Source organism: Lissotriton vulgaris, chromosome 3_1 (genome assembly GCF_964263255.1).
Source record: "Lissotriton vulgaris chromosome 3_1, aLisVul1.2, whole genome shotgun sequence".
Taxonomy (NCBI): domain Eukaryota; kingdom Metazoa; phylum Chordata; class Amphibia; order Caudata; family Salamandridae; genus Lissotriton; species Lissotriton vulgaris.
Genome location: NC_141689.1, coordinates 1,666,462,182 through 1,666,486,277, shown reverse-complemented (window position 1 = coordinate 1,666,486,277; position 24,096 = coordinate 1,666,462,182). Strand labels below are relative to the sequence as shown.

General features: G+C 40.6%; 1 protein-coding gene across 1 annotated transcript in view; it reads right to left on the bottom strand.

Moving 5' to 3' along the window:
- The window catches only part of ALPK1 (alpha kinase 1), a 383,577-nt gene that overhangs the window by 86,832 nt on the left and 272,649 nt on the right, over nt 1-24,096 (bottom strand). The window contains exons 7-9 of the mRNA XM_086962134.1: nt 18,712-18,798; nt 5,737-5,813; nt 3,271-3,366 (exon numbers count right to left, since the gene is read on the bottom strand). Of these exons, the coding sequence (XP_086818260.1) occupies nt 3,271-3,366; nt 5,737-5,813; nt 18,712-18,798 (260 nt within the window). The remainder of the gene's footprint in view (nt 1-3,270; nt 3,367-5,736; nt 5,814-18,711; nt 18,799-24,096) is intronic.

The window sequence follows — 24,096 nt, the reverse complement described above, 5'->3', positions numbered from 1 at the left end:
GAGTTTCAAGAGATACATAGACGATATCCTCATCGTCTGGCAAGGCACATCACAGGAGCTTGAACAGAACATAACAGAACTGAATACTATCAATCCTCGGATACAATTCACCCACAAGATTGATAAACTACAAATTCCATTTCTAGATGTTCTGATTAAGGTCAACAATGGACAGATCACAACCACCATCTACACCAAACCCACAGACAGAAACAATGCGTTGCTCTATCAGAGTTTCCACCCATGGCCACTTAAAAAGCACCTTCCATATTCCCAGTTTCTCCGCATCAAACGGATTAACTCTGATCAAACCACTGGCATGCAGACGATGGACATCTCCAAAGACAGATATAAACAACGAGGCTACCCTGAAAATGTTCTCAATGAGGCAGTAACTAGAGCCTCTAGAGTAACAGGCGAGTCACTTTTAAAGAAACAAACCATATCTCATTCCACCCAGAGGGAGGTTTTTGTATCTAAGTACTCCACACAATCCAAACAAGTCAAATCCATCATTCTTAATCGATGGTCCTTGCTCCAATCCGAACCAGACTTCGGAGATATGTTTAGTGTTCAGCCTCTTTTTGCATATAAAAGGGCTAACAATTTGAAAGAGATGCTAAACACCAAACCCTCTCGACCTAAAACACAACACAAGGGACTGCTTAAATGCATGAACTGTTCCAATTGCAACAACGCAATAACAGGACTGACTATGAACCACCCTAGATCTGGTAAATCCATTTCTCTTAGATATACAGCAACTTGCAACACAAATTTTGTGGTTTATTACATAAAATGTCCCTGTGACTTACTTTACGTGGGAAAAACTGAACGAAGTGTGCGGACTAGAATCACAGAACATAAGAGCAGGATACGCACACAGAATGTCAATTCTCCACTTGCCCAACATTGGCACACACACAGGCATAACATAGCCCAACTTAAATTTGGCATCTTGCAAGTTATCGCAGTTAATCCTGAACAAGATCGTGCGCAAATTCTTTCACAGCGTGAGACATACTGGATTTGGCACTTACAGACCCTGACCCCGACAGGATTAAATGATAAGTTCGAATTAGCATGTTTCATGTAAATTATTTGCATCAGTAAGCATCCTTTTTTTACCCCATGGATTGTAGTACTTCCCAACCTGTTAGATTGTGCACACTATAAGTGGCAGTGCTGACATTTTAACTTGAGGTATTGTTGTATACACTTGAGTATAGAATCATGGTGACTTGTAAATATATTTGTGTTTTTTCTGTTCTCTCTATAAATGGCATCATGTTAGAAAATTAATAGGACCTGGTCTGATTTGCATCCCTCATTCGTTGTTTTAATCATCTTTACACTGTTAGTCATGTTTCTGTTTGCAACGTTAATGATTATATAGGAACATCACTCCAACATGGCGAGCATACACGCAGTCCTCTTTTGTTCTCTATTTTCCTTCTTATTGAGCACTTCCGCGTTTCGCCTCTAATCACACGCTTGAAGCACTTGGTTACTCTGTAGCACTGGCGTTCTTCACTCGGTAAGATTCCCGTCAGTTACTAATAGAGTTATCTCGTCCTCACCTAACCCCACCGCACGATTGTTACATTCATCCCCTTTGGTCTCTTTGTCCCTCCAGGGAAGCTTTCACCATTAGCACATCATCAACCTGAGCGCGAATTTCGGCGCCGTTTAAAGTGGTCGAGCCAAACTCCGATTGGATTAGTAAGAGCGTTTTTTTCTCTTAAACCCGTTCTGTTTAATCGTTTGGCATGTTTCACTTCGGAAACACACTAAATAACTCTCTCTGGGCACGCGTTTGGATACTGCATTTCTAGATTTTAATCCACTTTTTTAATAGGTCTTTTTAAAGTTTTCTTTCCTTTAATCTAATACACGGGTGTTGGCATTCCATTTTTCACTCTCTGTATTGGTTTCTGCGATGCTCCTTGTCATGAACACAGGACGTTGTCCATCTATCACGCAGTGTTGTTTTTCGAGCACAAATTCTGGCTCTCTAGATATGATACGCCATATATGTATTGCCTGCAATGTATATTCATGTAAATACTATCTTGTTGTAGATTCCCCTGACGAAGGGCTGACTTTCAAGCCCGAAATGCATTGGGAGACATCTTGAAAATTATGAAAATGGAAATGCGTAATTTTGTGACGACACAACAATTTTACCTGCATAAGAATTAAACATACCTGGATAACAGTTCATTTACAACATTCTGTGAAGATTTATTTTGAATTGTCAATACCTGTTTATGTATGTTGAACTATGATTTCTAATGAGTAACCTATCAAAAATTGTATAAATCATGACCACTGACACTCCTTAGAGTGCATAGCGCAGTGCATTAGGCTCCTGAGAAGTTCTCAGGAAACTTTTTTCTCTGTTAAGATTAAAGGTTTAGCAGGACCTTTTCCCTTTTGCACGCATAGACAAACTTAGACCACAGATTACAATATCCACATTCGAAGTCTTTTGTACATCGAGTGCACCCGCTGCTGCATATCTTTACAGTCTAGAAGTATGACATGCAACGACAACGACATGGCAGCACAATGATGTGAAAGCAGTCTGACATTCCAAGTTTGCTGTACTAATCACTGAGGGAATTGTAACTTAGTTAGCAGTATCAAACTTTTAATTTCACGCTACTATGACCCACTGCACTGTGTCAATATGCTTCATGTGCTGCAAGTTGCAAATGATTGTTTAGGGTTTCCTGCTGACCAGAATTTTACCTGTCCGGCTAGTACATTTATGCGGTAAAAAGATTTGGAAGATCAATAAATTACAATATTTCTTCACCTTTGAATTATAAACTTAAACCAATATATATGACAGAAAAACAAACAGAAGAATTTGAATGTTGTCTGAACTGTTCCTAAAATTGTTTTAAAGTAAAGAGGCAGAACTTCTTCATTAAAAAGGAAATGGGAGGATTGTACACAGCTTGCTGTATGAGTATCAGTTCTGGGTTTTGCACAACCATAAAATACACAAACATTACCAGTGTTTTTATATGAGAAAGGTAGCACCCTTAAATGAGACCTGGAAGACCTTTTCCATCCCCAGCATATTGCCACTTCCTCGTTACTGTACTTAGGTGCAAGATAAGTTTCTCTTTTTTTAAGGTTTATAATACTGTCGAATGGTAGAGGAGCTGAAGCTTTTAACTCAAAACATCCCATCTAGCAGAGGCAGACATCCTACAAATTTCCTTCAAAGCAGTTTGTTGTATTTCAGAAGATGCTTACCAAGCCAATCCGAGAATTGCTTTTAAATTTCTGATAATCTTCTTCACTCATTGAAACAAAAATGTCTGCCAGAATTCCCAAAGATGAAGAAATGCCCTGGAAATGTAAAGCAAACAATAAGAACTAGGTTAGAAGAACACAATTCACCACGTCAAGTGAGGTCAAACCTCAATAACACCTTTGAACCGTAGCTCTGATTGATATAAGTGACACACACAACGCCCTTCCTTTCGAACAGTAATGATGAAGATGGGATAGACCGCACCCAGGAATTGCTTTTATGCTTGACAAAAACACTTTCTTTAGAGTCTTCTGGTTCAGGGTGACATTGATGCGATATGGCCATTGTCTGCAGATTCGATGCTGTGACGTTTGTGGCTGCACCCAGCGCCTAATGGATTTTTCTAGGCACTGAAGAGATTGTGGGCAATCATGACTTCCCCTTGCTTTCTGGAGACACCTATGAACTTCCCAAGTATCTTGTTCAGAGATGTGCTGATACTAGCTCCCCTGTAAATCCCACATCCAGACTGCATGCAGATCACATCCCTACATCAGTGTCCTACCCACATTTTTTCTGCAACACTGGTTACTGCGTTTTCATGGCAAAGCACTTTACAAGACATTTACTTTTGCTAGTTAACTATCTCTTTTCACTCACCATATAAACAACAGATGAATACGTGAACTTAAAGACTTGAATGTGAAAATAAACCTTTCCTTCTCCACAATTTGATTCTTGTTTTCAGGATCAGGTAGTACTCCATAAATATGAACACTTTCAGGAGATATCATCCTCTTTAGAGCAATAATTAAGTGCATGAACACTATATAAATGACTATTTTTGTGTTCTTTATGTTTCAGATAGTGCAAACTCGACCCAAGGCATTCCTTAATTGCGACTCGCTAACTTTATAGCGATTCCTAAATGCATAGGCTTTTGCAATTCCTTGATTGAGATTACTTAATAATCGCAATTAAGGAATCGCAAAAGCCTACATTGATGCATGTGCCTGTTAATGGTGGGTATTGATGATATGGCTTGAAGTGCATAAGGCTTGGTGTGGATATAGTTTTGTCAAAGTGTGATGTGATGGTAAGCCAGGGTGAGCCCCAGGAGGTTCTGGGAAGTAAAGTTTAAAGAAATGATGCAACATTCCAATAGTGATGTAGACCACAGCAAGATGAAGTCAAAAGGCTCAGTTTTACTTTAAATAGGCAAAATGTACGTATACCCTCAGGAACACATACAAATGCACCAAATAAAACAAGCATTGGGCAAGCCTATAGGTTTCAGCTTTTAATGGCCAAGCTACTGTTTCTTTCAATGACTATTGGCGCCGGCAGGCATAGGCATTAGACATACTTCAAGACGCATGCACATGCATAGCCAGCAATCTTGGAATGTGTTTCCTATTAAAGAATAGGGATTTGTGATTAAATACAATTGGGGAATATTTGACATTTCCCTAATTTCCATAAGTGCTGCTGAGTTACTTGTAACATTTACAATATTTCTAATGTACATGGTTAGTAAACAAATAGCTCCTAATAAATAATTGTGTATCAGTTGTATTGTGAGAGAACTCATTTAGAGGGTGCACACATCTATGGATACCACATGTGAATGAGGGGATATCTGACAGTAGTGAGAGGCAAATGTTAGTTCTCCTTTTCTCCAAAAAGAATGTAGTTACCATTAAGGGCTTACGCGACCTACTGGGAGTGACCCCAATAAATTGGGTTAACACCTTCAGCGCGGCGCAGATTCCTGCGCTGTGTTGAACGTTCTAATGAGGCAACGGGCTCATGACGGAACGGTTCCGGCATGAGCACGGGCCAACCGACGCTCATGACGGAACCGTTCTGTCAATAGCATCGAAGGAGTTAACAGAATACTCCTGGACAGTACAACCACAAGAATAGGGAGGAAAGTGATTGAATCAAGAGAAGATAACTGAGATAGATTAAAAAAAAATTGTCACGAGCGAGGGACTGACCTTAAGAGCGGTATAAATGTATATTATATATTGGAAACAAAGGTCACCCTACAGACAGTTACCGGTCTGTAGTTAAGACCTAAAAAAAGACATACATAAATATTACAGTTCTTGTCCATCAATTAATGTACTCCATCGCCTAAAAAAACACCAAAATCAGGATGGAAAATCTAGTGTGCATGCTTCAAATGTCACACCATTTGAATACCTTTTCCAAGAGAATTACGTTTACCCGAGAGAACAAACCGCCTGAATTGCTGTTATGTTTATAAGCTAACAATCATCAATTTAGTACACTAACAAAAAAAAACATTACAAATCTCCTTCAGTTTGACATAAGCCATTAACAAGAAAACTGTATCTAGATGAAGCATATACGTGTATATAATGTGTAAACATCAGAATTTTGGAGAGGAAAACTGACAATTGAAAATCTGAAACTTTTATTTTACAAGAAATACTGACCTTTCTATCTGGTAAGGCAAGCTCAAAAAATCCTACAATGGAAGCCCATATCAATTCAGCAGCCTCATACCACAAGCCTGAAATAAAGGGTGATAGTCAAATTACTATGAAATGTCAAGAGTTACTTACAATGTCTCTTAGAGAGATAAATTGACTTCAACCTATACACCAAGTTATGTTTTTACGGTCTGATTCTGCATCATGGGGTTGCAATCTGAATCTGCATCAGCCTTTTTACAGTTATATTTGTACTATACAGATCATGCAAACGGCACAAAAAGTCCAAAACCAATTTAAGCACAAAAAATAATGGCTTAAATGCTGTACTTGTGAGTTATAATGAAAGTAATTGTTTATTCAGAAGCAGCTGTAGAAATAACAACATAATTCTAGATGTACGTGGCTTTCTGGACCCAAGGTGTGTCGGAAAATAATTATTAACAGCACACAACAAAAATTCATACAAAAAGACACAATATTTAAACATTTTAATGAATCCAATATAATGTACTCACCAAAAAAGGGGGAGAAAGAGGTAGAAGTTAGGTCTGCCCTCCTTGTGGATATGTATTCAAACATCGAACAGACCCAGCCTGGGGGAGAGTCTACAACTAAGCAATGAATCTCCACAGAGATTGTTTTAGGAAAAAAAGATTTTCCTAGAGAACGCTAACCCACCATGGTTGCCCCTTGGTGGCATGCTTCATCATTGGGGTTCATCCCAATCCGCTGTGGATCGAGGCGTGCTACGACTAGACGGTTAGACAGGAGCACTTAGAGATGGAATTGATGACAAAAATGGTGTAGGTGAAGGGAGTGGAAATTACGAGCTGGTAGGTTAAAAACACCAGACTAGTAGGACTCTTGTTTTATTCCTGCCTCTAGCCGGTAAGGTTAAAATCAAGGGATGTGTTTGAAGGAGTAGACTATAATGAGTCCATTCTCTTCAAAACTAATCGGTCAACATGTTTCAAGTCTATCCCCTAATGGCTCTTCTTCAGGACCTATTGGAAAACCTATTCCTATTGGTACCAATCCTCAAAATCCTCTAATAAGGACACAATCAATAGCATGTCATACGCCTACCCCTATTATACATACAGTAACCTGTAAATCATTCCGTATCTGTAACAAGAAAAAACAGTGTACAGTTTAAAAACAAACAGCTCATCAAGTCCGGGTGACAACCCTTGGGTTATATATACAAAGAATGATGTACAACACCCTGCTGTGAAGGTGCTTAATAAACCTGAAAATACATGATCAATCTGTATTTGAGAAAACAAAAATTGCAATGTGGGTAGAGAGGGGGGTGCACAGCCTATTGTATCTTGTTAAAGAAAGTTTCATACATGTAATTAGTTTAAGGTTCAAAAAGGTCCTGTGCTCCTTTAGGTGACGAGTCCGTCCGGGCACATCAAGAAAGTAAATCATGAAAAAGTGCAGCCACTGGGAAGTGGGTGCATCCCTAGGTAGGACACACCTTTGGTTCTTGAGAAAAAGACTCCTTAAGAGTAACAAAATGTTCTTTGAACTTTATTTAAATCTTCAAAAGTTCATCATGTTTAAATGTTAGAATTCAAATTTATTCCACAGAATTCAATCTCAGCGGTATTATATATGAATATTTACCGAACGCTCCAATGCATTTTGGGCTAAAGAGCCCTTCATCCGGGAGCTCTAAAAAGTAAAGATATAGCAATGAGCGACAGTACTCATAATGCATGTAACACAATAACACAACATCAAATGCATACGTTTCAGCAAATAGTGAAGCAAACATAGCAGCGAGTGAAAAAGTAAAACAACACACGTGGTAACATGCTTCAAAGTGAGCGCGTCGTGCGCGAGTGAAACAAAAAAATAAACGCATAAGTACACTTACGTGTGAGATCGGCGAAACGTAAGAAAGGCGTGCTGTAAGACATAAGATATAAGGGTATAGGTCTTGGCTATTGGGAATCAAAAGTGAGCAACATTAAACGCGGCGTTACACCGACTAACTGGAATAGGTTGGAAAACTCTGTAGTAAAAAAAGTCCGACGGGTAGAAATCTAGAGGTTTCGTGTAGCGGGATCTCGAAGAGCGGGCTCTAATGCCATCGTTAGCGTGATCGTGATCTCGCGATACACGGGTGATAGTGAACATAAATGGCGGACTTTAAAAGGACCAAAAAACGGACTAAAAAGCGAAAAGATGACAGCGGCCATCTTGAGGGAAGACAAAACAAAAAGTGAATGTGATGGTGCAAACATGCAGGTAAACATATAGAAAAAGGTCAATGGCACTAAGCGGAGTGTGGACATCAAACACATATGTCTAACAAGGCGTATTAAATGAAACTTGAAAATTCCAATCGGTCATTAAGCCCAAAGGGCTTCATAGATTGCAGTTTGTATATCCAAGCAATTTCACGCTGCAGGAGGTGTTTGTTGTTATCTCTACCCTCACTTTTCTTAACAGTTTCCACAACCATGAATTTCAATTGAGAGTTGTTATGCCGCGCTTCATTAAAATGAACAGCAACTTTCGACTTAGTGTTCTTCATTCTAATATTAGACTTGTGTTCATGTATGCACAATTTCACTTTTCTTTCAGTCTTGCCATTGTAGATTTTGCCACATGGGCATTTTATGAGGTAAATCACATTTGCAGTGTCACATGTGGCGTCAGCATGAAGTTTGATATCGAACCCCTTCATGGGGTGGGTGATTGTATTTCCACGAATAACATTATTGCAGTTGCTGCAATTCATGCATGGCCTTGTTCCTTTGGATTCTCCCAGTTGTCGTGTTTCTTTAGACAGTATTTCTTTGATGTTTGCATTACGAGTATATGCAAAAATTGAAGGATATTTAAATGTTGTCCCAAAATCAGTTTCCATGCTTAGAATGGGCCAAAACTTAAGGATGATTTTTTTGTAGATAGTGCTCAGGGTGGAGAATTTTGAAACTAGCACCATTCTGGTGTCCATAGGTTTACTGGTTCTTGTGAGCGATTTTTCTCTTGATATTAGTAAGACTCGTGTTTTAGCCTGTTCAATGAGTTCACTAGGGTAACCTCTATCCATGAATCTTTTGCCCATCTCGTTGAGACGTTGATCAGCATGTGTAACATTAGACGTGATTCTTTTAAAATGCAGCATCTGCGAAAATGGTAGGTGTTGTTTAAGTGAGGCCTGATGAAAGCTAGAGAAGTGTAAGGTATTATTCCTATCAGTCTTCTTGCGAAATAGATCAGTTTCAATGCCCATGGTGGATAATGTGATTTGAACATCAAGAAAAGTGATTGTCTTTTCATCAATCTCCCATGTGAGCTGGATGCGTTCATTGATTTCATTCAGGGCCATCAGTGCCTGTTGTAGTTTCTCTTTGGTATTCATCCAGATGAGAAATATATCATCTATATAACGCACAAAAAGTTTAATATTGTTGGTCCAGTTAGGGTCTCCATAAATATGAGTTTCTTCATATTGTTTCATGTAAATATTAGCGTACATGGGCGCTGCATAATTCCCCATAGAGGTTCCGGATAGCTGTAAATACCATTTATTGTCATATTCAAAGTACCTTTGATCGAGAGTGAACAGCATGAGTTCCATCAAAAAACGTTGCATCGGTGGTTCAATGTCAGTTTCCAGGATCGCTTTCTCAATAGCTTCAATCCCACCTGAGTGGGGAATGGAGGTATACAAAGACCTCACATCCACGGTGCAGAGGATGAGCTGCTCTTCTACATAGATGGAAACTTGTGACAACTTCGGTAAAAAATCAGTGGTGTCTTGAACATAACTGATCATCTTTCTGACCGTCGGTTGCAGATATCTATCAAGCAATTTGCCCACAGGTTCATGCAGTGATCCTCTCGTCGACACGATGGGTCTAAACGGGGGGTCCTCTAAGCTTTTGTGGATCTTCGGCAAAACGTGGATAGATGGGCTTTTTGGATGTTCCTTTAACAAATATTTCCTAGTACGGTCATCAATAGTCCCTTCTTCGTGGGCTTTATTCAGAATGTTAGTCAATATTTCTTTGAATTTGGCTGTTGGATTGTCGTCCAATTTCAGGTATGTTTGATCATCATTGATATGTTCCAAAATCTTTTTTTGATACATTTCAGTGTTGACGATAACGAACGCACCCCCTTTATCTGCTTTAATATATTTGATAAGTTTGTTGTTAGCGATTTTTTTGAGAGTGTCAAAATCCTTCTTAGTGATGTTACTTTTGATTTTCTTTTTGTAATTGAGTTTGGCGAGATCCTGTTTAACGAGATTTTCAAACAGGTCAATACATTTGTGACTGCTTGGTGCTTGAAAAGAACCATGGGGTCTTAAGCCCTTAAGTTGATCAGGTTTTGTTTGAAGTTCGGGAGGAACCACGTTGTCAAAAAAGTGTCTCAATTTCAGTTTGCCGCTACAATTTGAAGGTACTGATTTCCAACTCAAGCTGATCAGTCTGGGTAGTTGGGATGAAGGATGTACCCCTGGCCAGGAGTTTCATTTCATAAGGTTTAAAAGTGGTATCAGAAATGTTGATGACTAAGTGTTCTTCTTTTTGTTGTCCTTCTTTAGTAGGGTACTTCGAGTGTTCGGGTGTCCCTTTTCCTTGTCTTTTTCTGGTACCCCTCCGGGGTTGTCTCTGTCTTCTGGGCCTTGGACTAAAAAAGGCACCAGGGTAGATGAGCCAGCTGTTTGTTGGGCAGGTCGTTCCATTCCGGTTAGCGGTTCATTAGGTTTAGACATGTCAGTGGTATGTAAGTTTGACTTTCTTTGGAGTCTGTTTGAAATGTCGCTCCCTGATGAGGAAGTGTCAGTTTGTTGACTGTAGGGTTTATTTCTTCTTCTTTGGGTGTATATATCTGCCCATGTGTAGACTTCCCCTAGCTTGTAGTCTAGGGTGTCTCTCCTAAACTTTCTTATTTTCCTATCATTGATTTCTCTTGAATGCTTGTCTAATTGAATCTTAATATCCTCAAGTGTTTTTAACCATTCATCAGATGGCACCATGTTTTCCAGTTCTTGTTTGATGTCTTTAATTTCTTTGTTGAGCTCCATAAGGATATGGGACACACTAAGAAGGATTTTGACACTCTCAAAAAAATCGCTAACAACAAACTTAGCAAATGTATTATAGCAGATAAAGGGGGTGCGTTAGTTATCGTCAACACTGAAATGTATCAAAAAAAGATTTTGGAACATATCAATGATGATCAAACATACCTGAAATTGGACGACAATCCAACGGCCAAATTCAAAGAAATATTGACTAACATCCTGAATAAAGCCCACGAAGAAGGAACTATTGATGACCGTACTAGGAAATATCTGTTGAAGGAACATCCAAAAAGCCCAGCTATCCACGTTTTGCCGAAGATCCACAAAAGCTTAGAGGACCCCCCGTTTAGACCCATCGTGTCGACGAGAGGATCACTACATGAACCTGTGGGCAAATTGCTTGTTAGATATCTGCAACCGACAGTCAGAAAGATGACCAGTTATGTCCAAGACACCACTGATTTTTTACTGAAGTTGTCACAAGTTTCCATCAATGTAGAAGAGCAGCTCATCCTCTGCACCGCAGATGTGAGGTCTTTGTATACCTCCATTCCCCACTCAGGTGGGATTGAAGCTATTGAGAAAGCGATCCTGGAAACTGACATTGAACCACCAATGCAACGTTTCTTGATGGAACTCATGCTGTTCACTCTATCAAAGCTACTTTGAATATGACAATAAATGGTATTTACAGCTATCCGGAACCTCTATGGGGAATTGTGCGGTGCCCATGTACGCTAATATTTACATGAAACAATGTGAAGAAACTCATATTTATGGAGACCCTAACTGGACCAACAATATTAAACTTTTTGTGCGTTATATAGATGATATATTTATCATCTGGATGAATACCAAAGAGAAACTACAACAGGCACTGATGGCCCTGAATGACATCAATGAACGCATCCAGCTCACATGGGAGATTGATGAAAAGACAATCACTTTTCTTGATGATCAAATCACATTATCCACCATGGGCATTGAAACTGATCTATTTCGCAAGAAGACTGATAGGAATAATACCTTACACTTCTCTAGCTTTCATCAGGCCTCACTTAAACAACACCTACCATTTTCGCAGATGCTGCATGTTAAAAGAATCACGTCTAATGTTACACATGCTGATCAACGTCTCAACGAGATGGGCAAAAGATTCATGGATAGAGGTTACCCTAGTGAACTCATTGAACAGGCTAAAACACGAGTCTTACTAATATCAAGAGAAAAATCGCTCACAAGAACCAGTAAACCTATGGACACCAGAATGGTGCTAGTTTCAAAATTCTCCACCCTGAGCACTATCTACAAAAAAATCATCCTTAAGTATTGGCCCATTCTAAGCATGGAAACTGATTGTGGGACAACATTTAAAAATCTTCCAATTTTTGCATATACTCCTAATGCAAACATCAAAGAAATACTGTCTAAAGAAACACGACAACTGGGAGAATCCAAAGGAACAAGGCCATGCATGAATTGCAGCAACTGCAATAATGTTATTCGTGGAAATACAATCACCCACCCCATGAAGGGGTTCGATATCAAACTTCATGCTGACGCCACATGTGACACTGCAAATGTGATTTACCTCATAAAATGCCCATGTGGCAAAATCTACATAGGCAAGACTGACAGAAAAGTGAAAGTGCGCATACATGAACACAAGTCTAATATTAGAATGAAGAACACTAAGTCGAACGTTGCTGGCCCTTGGACACACGGAGGATTGTGCTGCCCGAGGTTCGGTGACTACGATCCTTTGTGGCTTGGCGATTTATGGCTTAGAAGCATATTAGGAACTCCCTTGATTTGGCTCAGGGTGATTTTTTTTTCCCGGCTGGTGGAAGAATACATACACTCGGACCGTGTTTTTTGAGACCCAGATATCTTAATCTAGAGGAGGGCCCGAATTGTGCACACCTGACGAGGAGGCTTGCTTTTTCCCCAGGACTGCGTCCCATGGGGGGACCACAGTAGTCTTGAAAGGTACCAAGATATTGCACTGACGTGCTCAGCTCGTACCCCTGTCCTGATGAAGCCAAAAGAAACTACTGGCGGAAACGCGACTGCGACTGCGTCGACACCTTTTTAAGGAGTCCAATTATACTGTATATTGTTTGAATGACGTTAGGCGCCTTGATTAATCATTATTTTTGCTTGTGGTTATAAGGAGTAACAACTTAGGCGCTATAAGGACTTTCTTGATTGTGATACTCCACTCAAATTGAGGAGTGGGTATTGACAGAAAATTGATTTCCTTTTCTTTTTTCTCTTTGTTTAGGGTACATTGTTGTATATATAATGTATATATTGCATTTGTAGGTGTTTGTCTATTGTGTATATTTTGATCCACCTAGTCTTGTGATCCGTATATATGTCCTTCTTAAATTGTACCATTTAATGACGATACAAATAACTGTATAAAACAGGATAATTAAACGTATCTTGTTTTGAAGAAACCCATGTTTTATTGATTCCTCAGTACCATTTTTTCTACTTTTTCATCCTTGTGATGCTCCTTGCCCAGGTATGGGAGGGTACTTTGGGCAGAACCCCTGTATATTGTTGTAGTTCATTTTAATGAAGCGCAACATAACATCTCTCAATTGAAATGTATGGTTGTGGAAACTGTTAAGAAAAGTGAGGGTAGAGATAACAACAAATACCTCCTACAACGTGAAATTGCTTGGATATACAAACTGCAATCTATGAAGCCCTTTGGGCTTAATGACCGATTGGAATTTTCATGTTTCATTTAATACGCCTTGTTAGGCATATGTGTTTGATGTCCACACTCCGCTTAGTGCCATTGACCTTTTTCTATATGTTTACCTGCATGTTTGCACCATCACATTCACTTTTTGTTTTGTCTTCGCTCAAGATGGCCGCCTTCATCTTTTTGCTTTTTAGTCCGTTTTTGGGTCCTTTTAAAGTCCGCCATTTATGTTCACTATCACCCGTGTATCGCGAGATCACGATCACGCTAACGATGGCATTAGAGCCCGCTCTTCGAGATCCCGCTACACGAAACCTCTAGATTTCTACCCGGACTTTGTTTACTACGGAGCTTTCCAACCTATTCCAGTAAGTCGGTGTAAAGCCGCGTTTAATGTTGCTCACTTTTGATTCCCAATAGCCAAGACCTATACCCTTATATCTTATGTCTTACAGCACGCTTTCCTTACGTTTCGCTGATCTCACACGTAAGTGTCCTTATGCGTTCACTTTATTTTTCATTTTTTCGTTTCACTCGCGCACGACGCGCTCACCTTGAAGCATGTTACCACGTGTGTTGTTTTACTTTTTCACTCGCTGCTATGTTTGCTTCACTATTTACTGAAACGTATGCATTTGATGTTGTGTTATTGTGTTACATGCATTATGAGTATTGTAGCTCATTGCTATAGCTTCACGTTTTAGAGCTCCCGGATGAAGGGCTCTTTAGCCCGAAATGCATTGGAGCGTTCTATGAATATTCATATATAATACTGCTGAGATTGAATTCTGTGGAATGAATTTGAATTCTAACATTTAAACATGATGAACTTTTGAAGATTTAAATAAAGTTCAAAGAACATTTCATTACTCTTAAGGAGTCTTTTTCTCAAAAAACAAAAATTGCCCATCATCGTTGCTTTTACACAGTGATTATAAAAACGCCTCTACTTGATAGGTGAGGCATCATGAGACAAAACAAACACACGGACAACATATTACATACATTTATTATGCCGGCCTAGTGCGTCATGGTCTTGCCAGGGAGGAGGGGGCCTGTAGTCCAACCCTACATGAAGGAATAAATGAAGGAAAAAATAGGACATCGAATCGTTAGGCAATAGTAAACGCATAAAGCGGCCAGTGTAAAAAAGCACCAAGGTAAGAGAATGAATACCTCCACTTGTGGCTGTCAGGAGATATGCCACGCGAGACCGCCCTGCTTTACTAACTTCGTCAAATCCGTCCTCAGCCTTTGTGCCTAATCCGAATCCCTGGAGACCGCATCTTACCTATGTCTGTCTCTGGTTTCCCTTTTCAAATGACACGTGGCCGCTCCTTCTGCACACGTGTCTTGTTTACAAAAAAGACTAGACTGCTCAGTGATCTGACAAATGGCCACCCACTGCAGGCCAAAATGAACCCGCATTTGGCCCACAGCGGGTGGTCATTTGTCAGATCACTGAGTGGTCTAGTTAAGTCTAATTAGGCACAAAGGCTGAGGACGGCCTTGATGAAGTAAGTAAGCTGGACGGTGTCTCGCGTGGCATATCTCCTGACAGCCATGAGTGGAGGTATTTATTCTTTTACCTTCGTGCTATTTTACACCCTCTGCTTCATGACGTTTACTATTGACTTTTTACTTAGTTTTTTCCTTCATGTAGGTTTTGACTACAGGCCCCCTCCTCCCTGGCAATACCATGATGCACTAGTGCAGCGTCATAATTGTATGTAATATCTTGTCCGTGTGCTTGTTTTGTCTCACGATGCCTCACCAATTAAGTAGAAGCGTTTTTAGAACCACTGTGTAAAAGCAACAATGATGGGCAATTTTTGTTTTCTCACATACAGATTGATCACGTATTTTCAGGTTTATTAAGCACGTTCACAGCAGGATGTTTTACATTATTATTTGTATATATAATCCAAGGTTTGTCAGCCCGGGCTGATGAGCTGTTCGTTTTTAAACTCTCCACTGTTTTTTCTAGTTACAGATATAGAATGACGTTACAGGTTACCGTATGAATAATAGGGGTATGCGTATGACATGTTATTGATTGTGTCCTTATTAGAGGATTTTGAGGAGCGGTACCAATAGGAAGAGGTTTTCCTATAGGTCCTGAAGAAGAGCCATTAGAGGGAAGGCTTGAAATATGTTGACTGATTAGTTTTGAAGAGAATAGACTCATTACAGTCTACTCTTTCAAACACAACCCCTGATTTTAACCTTACCAGCTAGAGGCAGGAATAAACAAGAGTCCTTCTAGTCAGGTATTTTTAACCTACCAGCATGTAATTTCCACTCCCTTCACCTACACCATCTTTATCATAGACTCCATCTCTAAGTGCTCCCGCGTAACCATCTGGTCGAAGCACGCCTTGATCCGGAGCGGATTGGGACGAACCCCAATGATGAAGCATGCCACCAAGGGGCAACCCTGGTGGGTGAGGGTTCTCTAGGATAAACTACTTTTTCCTAAAATAATGCCGGTGAAGATGTATTGCTTAGTTGTACACTCTCCACTAGGTGTTTTTTTTTTGATTGTTTAATCCAATATAATGTAAACAGTTCATTTGAATGAGAACAGGTGCTACAAAAATTAATGAGGAGACACGGAGTGCCCTCTTTGACTCAAACTGGAGTAACACATTCTGGTGACATGCATAGCACAACAGGTAGGCAACGTTTTGCAAAAATATTTTCCTAGAAAAAGGGAATCTGGATACAATTAGATTGACCTCTTTCTAAACAATGAAGACAGAATAATTATAAAAGCTATTCAAAACTACTGTCGAAGTTTCAACGCCCCTTTTGGATTGTTTGCTGGGATTTGCATCAGGACAAATGGCATGGGCAGTCAAGGTAGCACCCTTTTGAAGTATGAAAAGCTAAGTGGAAAAAAGGCTTTTCTTGACTGAGATGGGGAACATAATTGCACTATATTATATTCTGGTCCACTGAATAAAGCAACAAGGAAGGTCCAAATTATGCAGAGGGTTGACTAAATAATGCAGCAAGAAAAGGCAAATTATGCGGCATATACTGTGGCAGTACTACTGCATTACTTGGTCTTTTTTGTCTGGGCAAAGGATCCTCTTCGTTAGTAACAGTTTAACACTCAAATGCAGCAATAGGAAAGTGAAAGTTGACCAGTCAACTTTTGAAAAGAGCCTTCCACAGCGCTGAAACACGTGTTGCCGCACTTTTAGTAACTTTGATCAATTTGAGCTAGAACCAATTTTTGTACCGTAAAATCTGGAAAACATGCAGCAGATGATGGATTATATGGCAAATGCAGCAAATCCATAATTTTGCATTAAAGGCCACATCGCAGAATCTCATAATTCCAGTGGCTTTTTATATTATAGTACTTGTACAGGATTTACAACGCTTATGTGGAACACTAAAGCCCTTATCCATCCGGGTAGCACACTATACTGTGTAAGTATTACAATTGGGGGTGGGGTCGCACACTACTCACACACCAGCGGGATCGCCCCTAAGGACTGTAGTAAGTCTAGTTCGTTTTCCGCGATGCATCTTCTTTCGATTCTCTGCTATCTTCGCTTTCTTCGCCATCCCTGGACACGTGTTTCGGGGTATTTACCCCTCATCAACAGGGATTAGGCCATGTTCTGGGGTTGCCGGTGGCTGCCAAATATTGCCAGGTTTAGTACCACTCAGGCGCGCAGGAGCGGGGTCCCAGGCTCGTCAGCCAACTGCTCGAGGGAGCTTTAACAATACAATTGGGGGTGGGGTCGCACACTACTCACTACTGTGTAGGTATATGGTTGTAAGGGTGCTGTCTTTCCTTAGAGCCTACGTAGGAAGAATCCCATGTTGTGCATGATGGCCACTAAGGGGCAGTTATCATGTTATGCAATGTAGCGCTTAGTAGTGTGATGGATAAGGAGGTGTGAGATATAGATGCGCCTTTTTATGATGTGTGTTTTCCTAGCACCTCTTATTAATTCTGTATGTCCTTTTACTGTGTTGTCTTCTTCTACGCCCATAAATATCTTCATTTATGGGTCATGTCGCTAGTGTTTCTTTCTTTATAAGTTTCTTACTATTCTTTTATTTTGCAAATGCACCCAATCTTGCTAATTAGTTGCAGTGAACTTACTGTTACTTTCTGTTGAGCAAAGCTTCTTGCAGGCAGCAAATGAGGGAACCCTTGATTACAAGGGGCCAAGAGAAGAGGAGAACATTTCTACTCCTGTGTGATACAATCACCCAGAGTTGCATTTCTGTTGGGTTTCCTTGAAGACTTCTAGTTTATTTTATAGCTGACCTGCAGTGTGAATTGGTCTGGAGTAAAAACCTCTCACAGAGGACCTTCCAATACAGCCACATCTAGAATACATCAGCAGCGGTAGTGAATAATAGTGCCATCGCCAAAGGAACTGGTAAATGAACCGGAAAGCGCTGTTTCAGCCTACTTGTAGGATACAGCAAAAGGCTCCCCAATTATTTAATGTGCAGATTACTTACTCTCAAGCTAAATGTACTGCCTTTGTAAAAAAAATATATATATATTTAAAATAATAAGCATATAATTAAAACTATCAATATAAGTGAATAACGATTTTGAGAAATATAAAAAATACAATCAACTGCATGCCATAATATCACTATAAAAACAGGGAGCAGGCGCCCAAAGCTTCTCCACAATGAAGACTTTTGTAACATATTAAGTTGTGGCCTTCTGTCAACCCAACCAAGGCAATTTATTGTCACTTGCGCTCTTTCTTTAGTCGTGGTAGGGCGTCAGGATGAGAAGAGTGTACCTATTGGAGTGGGATGAGCAGATTGTGTGTGTGTGATTCAGGATGAGTGGAGTGTGTATGTTTGTGTGCCAGCTGGAATGAGCCAAAAACGTGTCTGAGTGTTTGTGTGAGTATGTGTGTGTGTGAGTGTGTGCGTGTCCGATGGCTCCAATTCTAACTTTATCAAATGGTGTCTAAATGAGCCGTTGAGCTTCCATGCTCCCGCTTTACAGCACTAGCATACTGCGAACCCAGAAATTATAAGTGGGCGAAAGAGGGACTCTGACATCAGGGTTAAAGGTTTCAATTTGTTTTAACCGTTTAAACCAATTATACATGTGACCTCTAATAAAACTGTCCAACATAAGGATTATGGAAAATGGCACAAGTGCAGTTACATTATAGCAAGTCTCTTTCAGTAGCAAGCTTACCCAGTTTCTGCAGAATTTGACCTCTGATCTGGATGCAGACAGACTGCACCAGGATCCGGTCATTCTCCTCTGCATATATCCATGTACCTACAAAAGAAGGCAACAATAAAAGTACAGAGTCAGGGGTATTTACTAGAAATCCACAAAGGAACAGATTTCACATAAGTCAACATGGCTCATCTCGCGTATTTCTCGGAGTATATATTTGGCATTTCAAAAAGAATATCACTGGCTTGTGGTAGTTTTCAGAGTGAATGCCAACCCCCTATATACTTCTCAAACTTTTGCACAGCCCATGTACGAGAGAGAATTTCTTTTTTCAATAATCACTTATAGTTGCTTCTATTGTCTGAATGTATGCGAGGCAAGAACACTGTAGTTTTACCTCTGCTTTTCCACACTAAAACCATCCAAATGCTTTATTTACAGGCATCAGCCAGGGCCTGACTCGCCCCCCCCCCCCACGGGGGGTTGGGGGTGCCGCTGAGCTCTTTTTCAGGGTCGGTTTTCTGCCGATTTTGTTACAGGAACGATTTTGCAGCCCTGTAACAAAAACGTCCCCCAGGGGTCCAAACCCTGCCCCCACCCGTGCGGCGCACAGGGGGTTTGCCTTGGTGCCCAACAAGGCCAGTCCGGCCCTGGCAACAGCTGTAATAAAAACTGGTAAACCTGGAACAGTTGGTTGCAAAACTGGTGGCTCCATCAACCCTCTTTTTAACGGACTGAAAGTCATTACTTGTTCTTCACCCGAGACAAACGCCACACTTTTCTTAAGAAATCTAGTAGGTGGTTGAACAATTGAGGCAAAATTTGGAAAACGTACACTAAAACTCACAATGCTCTAGGAAAGACAGCACTTGATATCTGACTCTGGTTGCCGGATCTTCACCTCCGGACTTCAATAAACCTAGCCTGGGCTTTACTCCTTCATCTGAATTTAAATGCCCCAGATAACCACTGTGGAGTTAGAAAACTTTCATTTGTTTTTGAGTGGCTTTAATCCACTCTCAAGCAGCAGTGCCACTAAACCATTGAGTCTGTGATTATGCTGTTTCTAGTCCCTTCCAAACAGCAGAACGAGATCTTGAAAAGCTGAACACCTTCACACCCTATGAATAAACTATGCACTAGCCACAATGAAATGGATGCTGCTGATGCCAACCATGAATGCACTTTTTAGGTCGAGTCTAGACAGCGCTTGTGCTGTCTGGAAGAAATGTTGTATGTACTTTGTGTCGCTTTGGCGCATTACCCCAGGATATTTCTGTGTTGTAACGAGCCACGAACACAGGTAAGTGGTAAAGGCTTTTATTCGTAATACAGACTGAGCCACCAAGCAGAGCAGCCACCTGGAACACAGGAAAGTCACCAACTGGCATTATTGGAATTCCAGGCAAAGAGCTCCCACCCAGTGAGATTCTGTACTCTGGACATTCCATAAACAAGCACAGAATACTACATTGGTTTTTCCTAAAAACGAAAACAAACAAACAATAAAAAATAAGAGAAATGTAAGAAAGACGAAAGAGAGAAAGAATAGAAAAATGAGCACCGAAAGAACAAGAAAGAAGTAAGAATAAAAAGAACAGACACAAAAGATAATAAAAAATGACCAACTATTTTCTATAACAAGAGTTACATTCTTGGCACAAGTACTACACCTCAAAGGAAACTGGACAACACAATCTGCAACCCCATCATGAATTACAACTTTATTGTTACTGCTCACACCCTTACATGCATTCTCTTCACAAGAACGATACTTCACAAGAACACCTTTATTCCACCACTGACCATTTGCTAATTTAAGGGAATCACCTTTCATACCAATAACTTTCATAGGAGGACCAAACTTGGAAAAACCCTTCCTCACATGGACAGGTTTCTTAACACAGACCTGATCACCCAAACGTATCTCCACTTCCTTGACTTACTTCGAGGAATCAAAATAAGTTTTTTGTTTGCTCTGAATCAACTCAACCCGACTTCTGACACTAGTGTCCGTCCATTGTTTCCCTCTGACCCATTTGCTCATCCAGCCGGGACAAAAAGCAGTAGCCGCTCTCGGACCACGTAACAATTCAAAAGGTGACACACCAGTTGTTGAATTTGGGGTAGTGTGATAAAACCAGAGCATGCTTCTCACAGAATTACTTATGACACATTTATTAGCAAGAGACCACTGTATACACTCCCCAAGCACCCTGTTCATTCGCTCAACTAGACCATTTGCCTGGAGATGATACAGAGAACTCTTGAGGTGCTTGATACCACAATTGTGCAAAAAATACTCATTCAACCTCCTGAGCAAAAAACTGTGTGCCATTGTCTGTCACTAAGAATTCGGGAAAACACTATTTTAAAAAGACCTCATTGAGAAATTCAACCACAGTTCTAAAAGACACTTCTCCCACACACTTGACCTCTGGCCACTTAGAATAGTAGTCCATGAGAACCAAGGCAAACTTTGAAGAAGCATCAAGTGCGTGGAAAGGACCAACAATGTCAAGCCCCAATTTCACCCATGGTGCAGATGGCAATTCAATGGGAGAAAGAGGAGGAGTGCGTAATTTGTCAGCTTTGTCACAACTGGCACAGTTTATACAGGACTTAATAATATCATCAATCTCCCTATCCATGGAGAGCCACCAAAAGGACAGACGCACTCTTTTCTTAGTCACGGTGGCGCCTAAATGGCCTTCAAGTGCTTGTTTAACTAGAACATTTCTCAAAGAAATGGAAGGAACAAGTTTGTCCCCTCTGAGTAATAATCCATCTTCAATGGTAGGTTCGTCTGTAACTTGAAGAAAGGTCTTAAATTCAAAATTAAGGTTCCTTTCTTTAGGCCATCCTATCTCAACATACTTTATGACCTGAGACATGGAGACGTCAGTACTGAGAGCTTTACGCCACTCACTCTCTGAGACTGCACACAATTGTGGAAGGTCAACAGCTGCAACAATAAACTCTTCCTTATCCTGCTCACCTGCGTCAAACTCATTCTCAATAGTGTCAGAGGAACGAGAAAGAAAATCTGCGTACCCATTCTTGTTACTAGGAATGTATTCAGCACAGAAATCAAACTGAAGGAGTTTGGAAGAAAGACAAGCATTTCTAGGAGTAAAACTCTTGACATTTTTCCCACTGAGGATACAAACTAAAGGCTTGTGATCTGTCTGTAAGTGGAATTTTTTCCCCCAAATGAAGTTCCTAAACTTCATTACAGCCCACCAGCACGCTAGTACCTCCTTTTCTATAACAGAGTACGTTCTTTCAGAGGGAGATAAAACCCTGGAGGCAAAGCCAATGGTTCTAACATCTCCCTCTTTCTTCTGAGAAAGAATAGCACCCAAACCAACATTGCTGGCATCAACAGTGAGGGTGCATGTGAGAGCCGGATAGTAGTGTTTTAAAAATTTGGGGGAAATAAGTTGCTGCTTCACCCACTCAAAGACTCTCTGGCATTCATCATTCCACACAAAAACAACACCTTTCCGTAGCATACATGATAACGGTCTCATTTTGCTTGCAAAATCCTGTACAAACCGCAAATTAAATTCACACAGACCAAGGAAGGACTTGAGACCCGCCTTTTCAGAAGGAGCCTTGGATTTGACAATTGAGTCAACTAAACTGTTTTTGGGTGAAATCCCATGTTCATTGACAACATGACCTAAATACTCAACTTCTTTGGTCCTGAACACACATTTGTCTCTATGTAACACTACCCCATTCACTTGGAACCTGGACAAAACTTCTTTGAGAATGGAATCATGCGTAACATTGTCAGGGGCAAACACAAGAACATCATTTTGGAACACAGATATTTCCTCAATTCCCTTCAGCATATTAAACATGAGGCGCTGAAACACAGAGGCCGCTGATGCAAGACCAAACGGCATGCGAACATATTGCAAAGTTCCAAAAGGGGAAACAAATGCTGTGTGGTGTCTCGACTCTTGGGCTAACTCTACCTGATGATAGGCAGACGCTAGATCTAGCTTTGTGAAGACTTTAGCATCTTTTAAACCAGCCAGCAACTCATTAATATTCGGAAGAGGATGGGAGTCCACCCAGATTTCACTATTAAGGCAGCGAAGGTCAACACAAACCCTAAGCTCACCATTCTGTTTCTGAGCTACTACCAGTGGAGACAACCAAAGCGAAGACTCCACTGGTTCAATGATACCCATGGCACATAATGAGTCCAGCTCTTCCTCAAGGTCTTGCCTAACACTAAAAGGAACATTCCTAAGTTTGTGTTTAACAGGCTTGGCATTATCTTTCATAATAATCTTGTGTTGGAAATTCTTTATCTTCCCAGAAAAAAACATGAGGAAACTGATTGACTAAATTCTCTATGTCAGGACTCTCTCTGATAGTCAGATCCTGTTCAGAGGTACCAGGTCTAAGCACCATCTCAAACAAACCCTGGTGAAACCATCCTAAAATGTTTAATCCTTTGTGAGCTACGTACAATTTCCCTGCAATTCTTCTCCCTTTAAATTCCATCACATCTTCAATGTATCCTGACAAGTTTATCTCTCGGCCTTCATAAGAAACAGCTTTGCAATCAGGGGGTAGAAGTGGTCTGTCTGGCCATGTTGCATTGTACAATTCTAACGTTATCATGGAAATGTGGGGCCCCGAATCCACCAAGAGCTTAAGCATCTGGTCTCCCAATAAAATTTCTACATAAGGATCCTTACACAGTTCAGGATTCCCCACATTAACCCCTTCATCATGTAATACAACAACCATGTCGCAGAGCTATCTAGTAACAGATTCCTCATCAATACAAGACATTTCCCCATCGACAACACATTTTACAGAGTTAGGTTGGTGAGATAATCTTCCCGTATTAGCTTGGCACACTTTAGCAAAATGACCAGTCTTGGTACACAGTCTACATGTCACAAATCTTGCTGGACACTTGTTGCCCTTCAAGTGATTTCTGTATCCACATTTGTTGCAGACATTACTTTGAGGGTGAAAAAGATTCTGTCTAACTACAAAATTGGAACGAGTTTTGTCAGAAGATTTGACATCTTTATCTTTGTTGTCTTTCTCTTTAATAGCAGCAACTGCTTCCTTACTCTTACTTTCCAGTTCCTTAGCTGACAATACAGAAGTCTCAATGCTTTTTGCCACCCTAATAGTTTCTTCAAGACTGGGATTTCCCACGGAGAGAAGTTTTTGTTTGATGTTTCTATCAGAACAGTGACAAATGAATTAATTGCGCACACGTTGATCACAAATTTGAATTTGAATGCCTCCGAGGACGTGCAGCGGACGAGTGCAGCGGGCGCGCCTAATGCGCGCCGAAGGTGCGCCAAAGGTAAGTCCGTCTGCGCCCGTCCGCGTCCCGGAGGCGCCAGGGCCTGG